Below are 15,768 nucleotides of genomic sequence, written 5' to 3'. Positions count from 1 at the left end.
GGCTAAATATTTAACAAAATATACTTACCGTGTATCCAACAGGAGTTTCAAGAGGAGTATTTTGTTTTTGTTGACAACTAACATGATAAAAAGTAAAAAGCAAGTGATGATGGTCAGTTAAAGTAGCAGGGAGTTTAACCTTGATTTCTTCATGAAAATCAGGAGACCTTCATACAAAAACAAAACAAAACATCAATAGTCAGTAATGTGTTCAAAATAAACAATTATTGCATTTGTATGTTTGAGTAATTTTAAAATTAATTTCAGGATTCATGCTTAATTTTTCTTCTAGTCCAAAATATTTTTATTTCCAAGCTCTTAAGTAACTAACCCCTACTTCCAGATGAGGGAGCTGCCACTGTTTCTGAAATTTCTCATCCCATTTTTATTAATGGGTTGAGTAATCCTACTATTTGAAAATTCATTAATAATCACCACCTTGATGCTGAAATCTTCATTAGATTGGAAACTGTATAAGAGAAGAGACTAGGGCAAGGCTTTCTATATTTATAAACCAATTTGGATACATATTACACAGAAAAAAAATAATGAGCTTTTATAAGTGTATATCTTATAACCATACCATAGGAAAACATTTTTCTGTTATAGGAGTACAGCTTCATAGTAAGACTAAATTGTATTATCCTTTTGTTAAAAAAAAAAAAGAAAGAAAGAAAGAAAAAAGGAATTTTTAGACAACTTGGTATCAAGATGGGCTCTCTATGCAATGTCTTATATCTATCATTCCATTGCTAAAGAAATAAATGTTACCTAAACATGGACAGTTGTGTATTGACTGACAGCTTTACAAAAAAAAAAGGACAAGGAAAAGAGAAAAAAGAAAAGAAAAAATCAGGGAATCCCCACAAATTGCAATGTTCCCCACCGTTTAGAAGGGCTCCCAGCTACTAAGGAATACAACAAATATCATATTTGATCAAACCAATGGCACTTGCATCTCAATATTCATTGAGAGTGGGCCCTAAGAGCATTTTTATAAGATAGCATGGCTGCTATTTATGATATAGACCTAAAAGGGATAGAACCTTAGCATCCCCATCTTCCATATTCAGTTAGTATCTCTCTGTTGTATTCAATGAAAATACATCCAAACCATATAGTTCCGACTACCTTTAAAGTGAAGCCCATCCCACCAGTTAGGGATTTTTCTCTGATGCTAAATATGTCAAATATTCTTCCATCTCAAATAAGCCTCAAAAATGCTAACAGGTGTAGATCTGATCACAGAAAAATTAAGTGGCATAAGGCTTTTAATACCCGTAAGAAAGGTAGCTAATGCTAGACATCTGAGAATTTGATGACTTTGGTGAATAAAAGATGCTATAGATCTTATTACTGATCTCACTAATCACCACTGAATTACGAGAAAGTTGAATTTACTAGTAATGTTAGACTGTATCATTTTAATTCTACTAATGCTAAGAGCAACAAAATAAAGACCTAGCCACAAACTGAGATACTTTTAGAAAATACAACCTTCTTTATAAATATCTTTTCTGGCTTCTAGTGCTTTAGTTCATTTCTTTCCTGAAATCATATTATGTAAAGGCTCTTATGGAAAATTAAACATCTACGAGTTATTCATCAACAAGTATTTTTAATTACCCACCATTAGGCTAAGCACTGTGTTACTTTTGTGGTGGTTTTAAAGATGAACATAAGAAAAATAACCCTCAAAAATATATAATTCAGTAGAAATATAAGTAAGACACACATATATCAATAGCTATGCTATAAAGCAGGGGTTGGCAAACTATGGCCACAGGCCAAATCCAGTCCACTACTTCATTTGTATAGCCTACAAACTAAAAATGATTTTTATATTTTTAAGTGCTTAAAAAAATTCAAAAGAATATTTCACTTGAGATATTAAATGAAATTCAAATTTCAGGGTCCATAAATAAAATTTTATTGGAAGACAGCCATGCCCATTTATTTGCAATTTACTGTACATGGCTACTTTTGCACTACAACAGCAAGGTTGAGTAGTTGCAAGAGACCAGATGGCACACAAGGCCTAAAATATATACTATTTGGCCCTTTTTAGAAAAGTTTGCCGACCCCTAGTGTACAGCATATAAGGTTAAGTGCTTCAAGAACAGAGCTGAATTGATTACTTCAAGTTTTAGATCAGGGAACTGTCATTTAGGAAGAGATATATGATATGGACCTTAAAGTATGAGTAGGAGTTCAATTAGAGGGAACCAGTATTACAACAGAAAAAAGATCCAAGAAAGGCCCAGAAACAGGACAGCACAAGATATGCTTGGTAATGAGGCAGAAATACAATCATCAAGATGTAAAAGATGATTGTATATTAGACAAAATAAGAAGGAAGGCAAGAATGTCTTACATTTTGAGTCAGAGCAACTCGAAAAATCGTAGTACGATTAATAAAAATAGTCAGACAGCGATTGGCTTAGGAAGAGAGTCAACAACAAATACATGGAAATTGAGAAGGCAGCAGGCACTCGAATGAATACGCCTAAAAGACCACTGAAAATACACATCTGTATCTCAGAAAGAAGGTTATGAGAGAAAATAAACAGTGCGAACAATCCACATAAATGTAAAAGTAGTAGTATTTTCATTGAATGTAACTCTGGAAATACATATAAGATTATTTAGGGAGAGGATATTATAGAAAAAGAAGGATAAAGGCAAAACTTTCGTATTTTGTGTGGAAGGCCTATGTTTTAAAGAAAAAGAAAAATTAGAATAATTACTATTAAAAAGAAGTGTTCAAAGGGATAAAAGGAAACCAAGAGAGGGTCATAAAATAAACGTGAGAAAGAAAAGTTTTAAGGAGGGTAAGGAAAAACCATGCTACACAACAGCACTGAAGAAAGACTTTTTTTTAAGTATAGAAAACAAATTTTGTGGCAATAAGAGACGGAGCCAATGAAACACAGAAGACTGATGATGCAAGAAAAGGAATAACTGATGGAGTCACATTCTGAAGAGCCTGGATAAGATCGTTTTGAGAGGAGAGATGAAAAGATCCACACTGAGGAAGCTGTGCGCCATTACCACCTTTGAAACAGAGGAAAGGCAGATTTGCATGGAGACAATTTGAGGTGAAGAGCACAGAAGTTGATAGATCTCAAGTTAGATGGTCTCAATCAACTTCATAAAGTAGGAACACGAGAGTTAAAGCAAACAGAAAAGAAGTAGGAGCTAGAGAAAGGGGAAGAAAAGCTTAAAATAGCTACTGCCAAATGGGAGAGAAGGTAAAAAAGTGACGACAAAAAAATTTACCAAAGAACAGAGGGGCCAAAAGAAGATAAAATGCGATAAAATAAATTACTGTAGCCCCATCATATGATAAAATAATGTCAATTTGTGGCAGCCCTGATTGGCACAATTTTGTGTTTTTTCTCCAATAGCATTCGATAATCAAAACAAAAGAAGGGGGAGAGGGAGGTGAAGGAGGGGGATGGGGAGGGAGGGCAGGAGGAAGAGGAGGAGGGGAAAAAAGCAGAAGTTAAAGGTTATCCAGAGTTAACAATCAATTCCCAAAGAAGTAAAAGGGAAAGTCACTGAGTCGAAGATTTATTGGATGTTGCACCAATTTAACTGACTAATGAGTGCAAGCTTAGTAAAGAGTTAAGTAAAACTACAAAGTGTCAGGTGAAAATAACAGGGAAAGACCAAAGGACCAGAGGCCATAATGATAATCAATAACAATATAATAAAAATGAAAGGATCAGAGAATTTGACAGAAAAGATGTTTTGTGCATAAAGTCTTATATTTGAGATGTCTACAGAGAGAATGTGCATCTACAGGTTGAAAATTATAACTTTGATGTCAGCTGTCTTGAATTTGCACATCCAGTGCAGCAAAGCATTTGGTAAACACACTAACGTGAGTGCTAACAATGCCACTGAGAAGTGAGAAACTTTGAAAGAAATATTTGAATTCAGTACCTGTTATGATATACTACGGCTGTATAGGCTTCCTTTGAAAATTCTGAACAGCTAGATTTACCAAAGATTACCTGTAACAAATAACAGCATGTTGAAACTTTGTTGTAATAAATGCTGGATGTTTCAAATCTATGTAAGAATTTGTCTGATTTAATAACTGAGAACAATGGGCAAAATAAGCCCAATGAAGAACAATGTGCCTATACGTTCAATTGCTTAACTGTAAATTTCTTTTCAACTATAGACCCATCTGACATTCAAACATTCAAAAAGTTTCTATCCATTATATTTATATCTATTGGGCAATAAGGTACATTTCTTTCCTTTTTCTTAAAGAAGGTAAAGAATTCATTTTAAAATCTAGATGTAGCACATCATTTGGAATTTACATAAGAAATATGATCCTAGAATGGTGGCATATATCTACTATATAAATTGGTGGATTCTCCACTAAAACAACAGTCATTCTGAACGTCAAATATAAATTATTTATAAATGATATTAAAATACCCTAATTTAGGTCAAGCTATGTACCCTTTAAATTCCAGTACTCCCTGCAAGCTACTCTACAATGGAAGAGGAGCTCCATTCTTATATTCTTACTTATGTGTTTTTTTTCAAATCCACCACATTAAAAAAAAATACACTACTACTACAATACTTTGGAGAAGGTTTAGAGGTAAAATAATTCAGTCTTGTATATCTGCCTCTCGAATTCTACCAAGCAATACTACGGTTAATTAGGGCAGCAGATTACATAAATGGCTTAATGATGTCAAGGTCATAGCTATGATTACTATGTGACAGGCTTACAATGTTATGTAGTCATAGATTAAACTTCTAAGTCTGGCCAGTCATCTCTACACATGCATGAATAGGTATGTGGACATGTCATCACACTTCTATCACACAACTGGTAAAACAACTCAAAGTTTACTCCTTATACAAAGGGGTTAAGTTGCACCATCCTTAAATAAAAAGAACGTAACAGATATCTGTGTTTCTTTTTGCAACATTTCAAGCAGGTCCTTTTATTTTAAGGGTATGCAAAAGTATAATAATTATGACTCTCCTGTATATGTCTAATTTCATCAATTTCTAAGACTACCTTACTATGTTTTTATAAAAATGCTGTTCCAGTGCCAAAATTATGAAGTTTATGATTTTATCATATCAACATTGTATGATCAAAAAATTATCTTAAGATTCATTTGGACAGTCTTCATTTTTAAAAAAAAATAAGCAAATATAATGTGTCTGTGTTTATACACTATTTCAAACCAGGCACTCACATAAACATAAAAGCATTATATTTTCATATCACTAATAATACACAAGAGAAAGGAATGCAGTACCGTTTTTTCCCTCTGAGAAGCTATTGTTTTTCAAAAAGTAACTTATTTTCATAACATGCAATGACATAAAGTGAAAAGTGTTCCTTTGACCATTTAACATGTATTTTTAATCATTCATCAACATAGACTGAGCATCAATTATGCCAAGCACTATGATAGGCAAGATACAGATATGAGTAAGACATGGTCCTTGCCCTCAAGGAGCTCACAGTCTAGTGGTTGAGATAAAGAAACAAGCATATAACCATAAAATGAAACAGCCCATAAAAAAAGTGAGAAGACACTAAGGTAGCACCAAATGAAGGAGTGGTATAACTGCCGATGTGGCTGGACGCAGCTGGGGCTCTGTAGAGGAGGCTATATGTATGCTAAGACAAGGAAGAGTTTGTTAGGCAAAAAATAGAAACAAATTATTTTACATATACTACATTTGTCATAAGCTCAAATTCATATGGCCATTCACATATAGGATAACAGAGCCATCTATTTTCACAATCCAGCATCTTTTCATTGACTATGATTAGTACATTCATTCCTTCGGCAAACATGAAGAGCTAGTAAAAAGCATGAAATGCTCATTCCAAACCTCAAAAATAAATTCTACATTTATTGAACAAATATTTATTCAGCATGTATTACATGCAAGGATCTGGAACAGCTGCCATAGAAGAATACAAAGATGAATAATTTGTGCTTGCTGCTATCAAGATCTATAAATGTTGATGAAACTGAGGCTACAGTGGAAAGGAAAATATATAGTTTTCTTAGCAAGTATTGTAGAAAATCAAAAGAACTTGATTCAAATGACTGCCATAGAAGGCTAAAATAAAACTCTGTAAACAGTGCACCTGTTCTTAGCGCATTTTCATTCCACTAGGGTTCTTTCAGAGGTTGAACATCTACAGTGATAGATGTGCTCCTACTCCGTAAATTGAAAACCTACTTTCATGGAACCTGAATTTACTAGTGTCCCACAAATCCTAAATGACAATGTGGGCAGTCAAGAACCTCCCCAATCTAGTCTCAATCTACTATTCCTGACTTATCTTGCATTGCTCTGGCTCACTGGCAACTCACCACTCTACCTCTGTTGAAGGACATTCTCCAACTTGAATTGCTCTCCTTTCCCCACAGTCTAGACAGATCCACTGCTATGAACATTTTAACCACCTTTGAGGCATTCTCTCCTTCCTCTGAACACCTATACCTTTGAAACCCTATACTGCCAATCTTCTAATAATTAGCACATACCCTGGTTATCAATATTGGCTGCAAAATGTAATCCCTTGGGGAGATTTAAAAATACTGATATCTGCCTGGTATCCCACCCCAGAGATTATAATGTAATTGGAATGGGATTGTCTGGGCATTGGTATTTTTAAAAGCTCCCCAAGTGAGTGTAAAATGCAGCCAAAGTTAAGAACTACTGCCAGAGTTCCTCAACAAAGATGGTAAGAACCATGCAAATTAGAATCACCTGGGGGGCATTTTCAAACTATACCACAACCCCATAATACTACCCACCACTTTCCACCTCCCTTACCTGGCCTTTCATTCTAAAGGCGGGGAATCAGGATCACAGATGGAAGAGTAGAGAAGAGGTATCTGCTCTGTTAAGAGTACCCTAGGTAATTCTGATCTGGCCCTCTTCTGAAGTTCATTATTTTAAAATTTTATGTATTCTGAATATCCTCTAGATTATGTCTTATTCATCTTTGTATCACTGGGAGTGCCTAGCATATACCAAGTCCTCAATAAATAAGACTTCAAATAAACTCATTACTACCTGTACAGGAAGTAATGAAGTCAGAAATTCTGTTTGCAAGATCACATTCATTTCCAGTTCAGAGCTGCCAACCAAGTGATTACCTTCCCTGCCCCAAAAAAGGTCTATTTGAACCGTATATGAAGAATAGGAAATGTAAAGAACATTTCTTACCGGCATGGCATTGCTAGGATCCTCCCCATACATAAACTGGACTTTAACTGTTATATTTCTGGCAGAACCTTGACGGTTGGCAAAATTGAGACTCTGAGGGTATATGTAGAGAAGGTTTCTGTGAAGGCAATAGTATACATGATAGTGAATACATATCTAAAAACACTATGTATCACTACTACACACCACAAAAGAAACAGATGAACAAATATTGAATTATTAGCATTTGCTAGACATTATGCTATTTTCACATACAATGTTTGATTTGATCCTTAGAGCAGTCATTCAAACAGAGAGCAATCAAATATACCCCCCTTTTGCAGATGAACTGAGGCCCAGAAAAGTTAAGAGATTTTCACATACAATCAAATAAGTGGCAAAGCCGAAATGAGAATACAGTTCAGTCAGACTTAAAAATGCATGTTCTTTCCTCTAGAAGAGGCTACTGGGAAATAAACAAGTATGAACAGAAACATTATTAAGAAGTTAAAAGACAGTTCTAATATTATCTTAGTTTCTCCAAGCAGATATACATAGGATGACATTTAGAAATCAGGCTTTTTGTAAAAATGTGATCAAGGTTTTAAGGGGTATAATATTCTACATTATTATTCAAAAACACATATGATAATACGGTACGTATAACAGTATTAGGTAGTTACTATGAGAAAATCACATACTACTCTACAATTATTTGACTTCATGTCCAGTTGCATCTTACACAGCTTTAATAGTCCCTGCTGCCAACACAGAGATGAGAAATAATTCAAGGAAAGGCACCAAAAGAGAGGGCTTAAAAAAAAAAAAGAAAAAAAGATTGAGAGTTACTTTACCTGAAAACTAGTGTTTGCTCAGAGCTGATGAACAAGACTTCAAGCATAATAAAACCCTCCTCATCAACTGCTAGGACAATGAAAATAGGTCTAAATTTTCTAGAAGGTGGTAGAGCAATATAGGAATTTTAAATGAACATACCCTTTGACCCAACAAACCCACCTCTAGTCTAAGGAGAGAACTGCACATATGTACAAATGGGTGTGTTCAAAGAAATGCATGACATTTTTTATATTAGGAAATAATTATAAAGAAACATGTTCATCAGTGCTGGACTAATTAATTAAATTAAGATATATTAAAAGAAGAATACATTTCAGAGTCCCAAAAAATGACAATATGCAGCAGTATTTATTAATGCAGAAAGAGATACCCAGCATGTTGGATGAAAAAAAGGTTGCAGGGCAGGATGTATAGTGGCATTAACCTACTTACGGAAAACTGTGAAGAAATAATGGCTGAAAACTTCTCTAATCTGAGGAAGGAAAGAGACATCCAGATCCAGGAAATTCAGAGAGTTCCAAATAAGATGAACTCAAAGAGGCCCACACCAAGGCACATTATTATTAAAATGTCAAAAGTTAAAAACAAGAAGATAAAAAGAGGTAAAACATATCACACATCTAATGGCACGGAAATACCTATAAACAAGACCATTTCAAAACAATGCTGTGTTGTGAGAGAAGTATGCAGAAGCTATGGGAGGAACAGACAGGTACTTAGTTGATCATGGAGAAGTCTTTTCATCTACTCCCTTTGCAATATATTTGTTGAAGAATTATTGATATTTTTGTGTAGATTTTTCCAGAGGCTGGATTTTACTAACTGCACACTGTAGTGACATTTAACATGTTCCTCTGTGTTTTCTATGAATTGAGAGTTGAATCTAGAGCTTTGGTCAAATTTTGGTGGCAAGATCACTTCATAAATGGTACTGTGTCCTATCAGGAGGAAAATGGTTGTTGTTTCATTTTTTGTGCACTTAGTAGACAATGATGACCAATGCCTAAATCCATTAACTCATTAAGGATTACCAAAAGGTGCTATTCTATCATCGCTTCTTTATTTAACAGCTGGAATATCTCTATGAAGAGCACTTTTCCTTATCTACTATTTGCTTTGCCAGTGAGCCATTATATGAGAGGCAAGAATAAATGCTTGATTCTTTTCCATTAGCTGCCAGTTTTCAAAATAATCAGTTGGTACATTACATTCCTCTAAAAGGGATCAATTTTGTCTTTTTTTTACAGCATCACTTATAAACTCATGGACCAAACATATTAACGGGTTTCAATATTTTGCAGTTATTATCTTTATTGGTGTTCAAATTGTACCGTCTTTGGCAGGTGAAAAGGTCGATTCAAACTGGCTCATGATTCCTTTTGATTCAGTCATAATAGTCTTTAACGGCTTCTTACTATCTGTTACGAGAAGACCTTCCAGGCTCTTCTTGTACACTTTCTTCCCAAACCTGGAATCAGCCATTTCTCCAAGGAGTTGGGGTTTTTGAATGGGTAATGTTTCTCCAGGCCACTCATTGTGGGTTATTCATTGTTTCTAGGCCTTTTAAAGTTGAAAGAGTTAGGGGAAAATGCTTTTAACATGAAATATATCCTGAGTTCATAGTGATAATCCAAATTCAAATTCAAGAATACAAGGTTTTTATTTATTCTTTTCTATCTTGCACCTATATATCATTTTTCCTGTGCTGAGAACCATTCTCAAGGACATCAACTATGAGAGAACTAAAATATCACTTAATTACTCTCATTGTGTATTATTCCAGCAAAGGAGTCTTAAGGAACTTGAAGATTATGTGGTCATCCAGAAGAGGATGAGCCTACAAAGACTGATAAGGCACCCACAAAGAAACAGAAGGAAAACCATGGAAGTACAGTGGCAAGGAAGCCCAAGGAAGAAATTACAAGCAGAATTATGAGTTAAGTGTCAAATGCTATTCACAGACCAAATAAGGTAAGAAATGAAAAATGTCAACTGAATTTAGCAACTTCAAAGTCACTGGAAATCTCAGGCTGAAAACAGACAAAAGTAGGTTTAAAGAGTAAGTAGGAGGTAAGAAAATGAAATAAGTGAAATTCTGAAGAGTGTAGCTGAGAATGGGAGAAAGATAATGCAATAGTTGGAGACAGAACATAGGGATTTGGGAAGCTTTTTAAGATTGGAAAGGTTTAAGTTTGATTAAATCCTAATGAAAAGAATTTAGTTGAGACAGAGTTTGCATACACTAGAACAAGAATGTAATGATTCCTGAAATGGTGGGAGAGAACAGGATCCAAAGCACATGATAACAGATCGGCCTTTATTATGTTTATAATGCCTCATTGTGACATTTATTGAGTATGCAGTATACTAGATACTGAGAATATAGAGATAAAAGACAAAGTTCTTGACTTCATAGAACTCACAGTCTGGAGGGAGAATAAGACAGGCATACTTGCAGTATGATAAATGCTATGAACATAGAATGTCACTGGGGCCCACAAGAGGACTTGAAACTAAAGAATCTGCCCATAAATTTCAGTGAGAAATTTTCAAGTACGATAGACATGCAAAACACACAGAAAAGCAAAACACATCATGCCTTCCCCCACCCCTCAATTTCTGCATTTGGATTACTACTGTTTTAGCTTTGTGGATATGGACATAACTGGCCCCTTCCCATCTTTCGAGTCTTAGAAAGCCTCACTTTACCTCCCCACATAACATCACTTTGTTATCCCATTCACAACTCTTAAATAATCTGCTTAAGATAATCCTAAATTATCTTGTTTGTTTGTACATTATTTCTTGTTTATGTATCTCCTTAAATAAAGCCCAAATTCCATGAGGGCAAGGACCTTACGAATCTAGTTAACTGCTATATTTCCAATGCCTAGAATAGTTCCTCATATGAATAAATGATTGATTGAATGAATGAATGAATAGTACAGAACTCACATAATATTTTAGTTACTTAACTCTTCTGGAGTTTGAATTTTCATATGAAATGCGAATTAACTGAACATTAAGCTATGCTTGATTTCTAATATAAGCAATACAATTTTAAATTCAACTTGTCTATGAAGGTGAAAGGCATGCATTTAGCCTAGACTCTTTTTCATTTGACTGCTAACTCCACTAATAAATTTCCACATAAACCCAGTAAGTCTTTACCGTGCATTTATAATACTCCTTCAGAGGAATTTTAAATCAGCAGAGAGAAGGTAGATCAATGAAAAGTGTTGAGTTGCTGAGATAGCTGACTGACCTTTTTTAAGGCTGAATTCATATTTCACCACTTCCTCAAAATAAATTCCAGATTAAATCAAAGTTTTAAATAATAAAAATAAAACCATACAAGTACTAGAAAACCTTTAAAGAGACCATATTTTATAGGTGACGAAGGCATTTCTGAGCATGAGCCACAAAAAATCATAAAAGACAAATTTTAAAGCCTCTACAGAGCAGGGGATACCATAAACACAAGTGGAAGACAAAGGACAAATTGGAAGAACACTGTTTGCTACACACATGACAAAGAGTTAGTATCCATCACATGTGAATAATTCCTAAAATTATTCAGAAAGAGACAAACAAAAAAGGGGTGGGGAGTTTGAGGGGGGGAGGGAGACTCAGATAATTCTCAGGTAATTCACAAAGAGAGCAAGACAGACAGCAAAATAAACTAGATATATGTGCCGACTAGGTTTATCAATATTTTTTGTTTTTGTCAATTTAAAGCATTGGTAAAAATTCATGGGAAAAGAGGAACTCTCATATACTCTTGGTAGGGATATAAATTGGCACAATTCTTTTAAAGGATAATCTGACAAGAGAAATCTACTTTGAAAGTTAACATCTATGAACTTATCATATGAAAATATTTTTACACAAATATAAACACCTTTTCTATGCATATTGTTTGTAATCAAAAAATTACAAGCAACTGAAATGATCATTGACAGGCAGATGATTAAATTAAGGTGCATCCATATAATAAAAGATTGTGTAGCCATTTAAAAGGATATGGTACAGGCACTCATATGAAAGTAAACTTTAAAATGTTATGGTCTTGAATCAATTTATATATATAACACAAGCTATATATAACGCACTCCCATTTGTGTTAAAAAAAAAAATTACATTTAGGTAGTCATCCAAGGGAACTGGTACGATAGACCCCAAAATGTTAATAGGCAAGAGTCAGGATTTTTATTTTTTATAGGTTTTTCAAATATCTGAGTTTCCACGATAAATACTTTCAACATAACAAATTAACATTTATTAATAGTGAACATGAGAAAAAAGCTAAGATAAACAAAATGATTCCTTCGAAAGTCACTCATCTTCTGGACCTCTGCTGTCCAATAATATGGTCTAGTGAGACTACAGAGTACTTGATGTGTACCTGTTCTAACTGAGATATCCTGAAAGTATAAAATACATACTAGATTTGGATTAAACAAAACATACTATTAAAATTAATTTCACTTGTTTCTTTTCAGTTTTTTACACATATAGCTCACACTATATTTCCATTGGACAGTGCTGTTCTGGACAAAGAGAGGAAAAGGGAGCTAACGTATTGATATTACTCTGGCATTATTCTTTAGTTACTATAAATATTTCTATTTATAAATATGCTTTTCTCAGTTACTTTTAGAATCTTTCTACCGAATATATTAATTCAAAAACAAATGACCACAGTTTAAAAGGAAGAAATTACTAGTGATACTATATTCAACAGACCCCAAATGCCTTGTGTTTTATTTGGAACTCAAATCTCCATAAGATTGCACAACCTGGGGGAGGATAAGGGACTTTGCTTTGCTTGGAATTTAAACAAAGCTCCCAAATGTCCTAAAATTCTAAGCAGCTAAGAAATTTTGTATATTAGTTCTTTGAAACTAGGAATTCTTAAATTAGGTCTTAATTTTGCTTAGTTTCTTATTTTCTTTGGCATAAAAATTTTAAGTTTTTATAACATTACTGGTTACATCTTATCAGAGTTCTATTTAAACAGGCACAAGTTCAAGCAAAGATTAGATTCTGCCTTTAACAATGTGTACTCAGACAGGGGGCATTAAAAGGTAGATGTAAAAATCATTTACAAAATTACTACTTTCATTACATTTCCCATGTTGACACTCTTCCACAGCTTATAATTAGGCAAATTATTTATTTTAATTATATTAAATAACATGTCAAACTATGGTAAGAAAAAAAATTATCCAGATATTTCTACCCAGAGACAATATACTATAAACCAAGAATATGCAACCACTGCCTCTAATCTATCTTTTTGTGTTACATGTGAGGAAATAGATAAATTGTGCAAAAAGTGTCAATACTCCAGCAGAGTAACCAAATAGAAGGAAATTCCTTCACACAGCCTTTCTTTGGTATTAGTGTCCAGTTACTTTCATGCACTGGGAGGGACTACTTTTCAAATTCCTTTCTCTGAAAAGAACCTCCTATATCAAAAAGGTGTATCTATTATATGCAAATTTTGTGTTTGAAAAACTCCCATGTTAAGACTCTATCATTATCTTACTCATTCAATAAAAATGTATGGTTTCTCCAGCATGTTAGGCATTGTACTAAAGTGCTATACAGGATATAAATTTAAAACAGATATAGATCTTACCAATGAACAGCTTATAGTACAATAGAGACAAGAAGCTGGCCCATCTCCATTCCCCCTCAACTAGAAAATGGATGAAATATCAGGGTCAATAGTTTTAAGCCAGAAAAGTAGACAGTTTAGTTAGGAGAAGTTTCGAAATATGCCCTTCAGGACCAATGATCACAACACTAACATATCTCTTTTAAAAAGAGGGAGGAAATTCAAATTTCTTCATTAGTTCAACATACACTTCTATAATTCCATAACATGTACCAGTGGTAAATGTAAGATGAAAATGAAGAATAAGGAAAAATATTTTGTTTTTCTTCTTCATTAGTGGAAGTATTAGTATATTTTTATCTACTTGCATTCTATATTTCTCTTACAAACAGAAGTATTTATGTGGTTCTGTATTGGACACTTAGAAAAAGTATACACAGGCTAAACAAAAGACATAATTCCTTGTACTTATCAAGGTCCAAGAGACCAAACTCAGAAAACCCAGACTCTAGCAAAACTTCCCAATTTATGTCATCTTAACATAAGACTAGATAATATTTACCAATAAAATATTACAGCAATATTACATAAGTGCATTGCCTTTTTAATTACAAAAGAATACTAATACATAATACTGTGCAATGTTTACTAAACACTAGGTAGTGCTCTAAGTGCTTTAAAATATTTTTAGTCTTTATATAACTCTATAGAGTAGGTATTATCTTCACTTGATAGACAAGAAAACAGAGGTGAGAAAAGCTAAGTAATTTCACAGAGCTGAAGAACAGCACAGCCAGGATTCCAATTCATCCAGTCTCTCTCCAGAATCAAACTCTTAGCCACTGTGGTTTATGACATCTACTGCAACTGTTCTATCCAAAAGCCCTTAATCCTAAATCATCAAAAGAAAGGGTCTCTGTTTTACTCCAGGAAGAAGCATTTCTAAGAATAAATTTGGAAATGATAAATTTTGTAAAGTTTTGCTTGATAATTTACCATTTAAACTGAAATTCATTATGTTAAAACTTTTCCCTTTGCAAAAGAGCTATTGCATTTATGAAAAATTTCATTTAGATAGGGCTAATCACACACACATACACACACACAAATTAAAAGGTAATTTCATGGACATAATAACTAACATTTTGAGTACTTCCTATTTGCCAGACACTGTTCTAAGTACTTTACACATATTACTTCTTTTGCTTCTCCTTAAGTATGTACTAAAAAAAAATACCCAACTTACAGAAGAGGAGACTGAGGTGTGGGAAGGTTAAGTAACTTATCTAAGGCAGGATAGCTAGATCTGGCTTCTGGACCAGACCATAATCTGATTCCAAAGACCACACTCTTAACAATTTTACTATATTAATTTATCAAGATAAGGCATTTTAAAAGTATTTATTATTTTCTCAAAAATAGTTCTTAATATGAACACTCAAGAAAAATAATCACTTATAATTTAATTGAAACATTTAGTATTTTTCCTTTTAACACTAAGTTAGAAGCACAGGGGAACATTATTTTTAATCATACTATTAATTTTTTGGTTTTGTTAAACTTAGATCATGAATATTGTTACCAAGCACACAAACTTTAGAAAAACTTATAATGGGCAAATAGTTTCTGACATTGTAAGTATTGGGTTGGCCAAAAAGTGCCTTTGGTTCATAAAAAAAATAAAAGACACATTCTTCATTTTCACCAAGAACTTTATTGAACAATGTATTCACTCTTTTGTTCCACTACCTTCTGCCATTTTTAGGTAACTTCATAATTCCATCTTCCCAACTTTTTACCTTTTTGAGTGAAGAACTGTTCCAGGTGCCCTTTACAGTCTTCCAGGGGATTGAAATTTTTTCCATTAAGAGAATTCTGTAAAGACCGAAATAAATGGAAATCCGAAGGTGCAATGTCTGGTGAATACGGTGGATGAATCAGAACCCCCCAGCCAAGCTTAACAGTTTTTGCCTGGTCATCAAAGAAACATACAGTCTTGCATTATCCTGATGGAAGATTATGCGTTTTCTGTTGACTAATTCTGGATGCTTTTTGTTGAGTGCTGC

At 33.8% G+C, this 15,768-nt stretch overlaps 1 protein-coding gene across 3 annotated transcripts in view; it reads right to left on the bottom strand.

Moving 5' to 3' along the window:
* The window catches only part of DOCK7 (dedicator of cytokinesis 7), a 212,821-nt gene that overhangs the window by 116,626 nt on the left and 80,427 nt on the right, over positions 1-15,768 (bottom strand). For all 3 annotated transcript variants that reach the window (XM_022581248.3, XM_022581251.3, XM_089921600.1), the window contains exons 15-17: positions 7,243-7,360; positions 3,949-4,019; positions 29-167 (exon numbers count right to left, since the gene is read on the bottom strand). In XM_022581248.3, the coding sequence (XP_022436956.2) occupies positions 29-167; positions 3,949-4,019; positions 7,243-7,360 (328 nt within the window). The remainder of the gene's footprint in view (positions 1-28; positions 168-3,948; positions 4,020-7,242; positions 7,361-15,768) is intronic.

Source organism: Delphinapterus leucas, chromosome 1, assembly GCF_059928025.1.
Source record: "Delphinapterus leucas isolate spDelLeu-1000000601 "Yukka" chromosome 1, BTC_Dleu_Yukka2, whole genome shotgun sequence".
In the NCBI taxonomy this organism is placed as follows: domain Eukaryota; kingdom Metazoa; phylum Chordata; class Mammalia; order Artiodactyla; family Monodontidae; genus Delphinapterus; species Delphinapterus leucas.
This window is presented reverse-complemented; position numbering and strand designations above follow the sequence as displayed.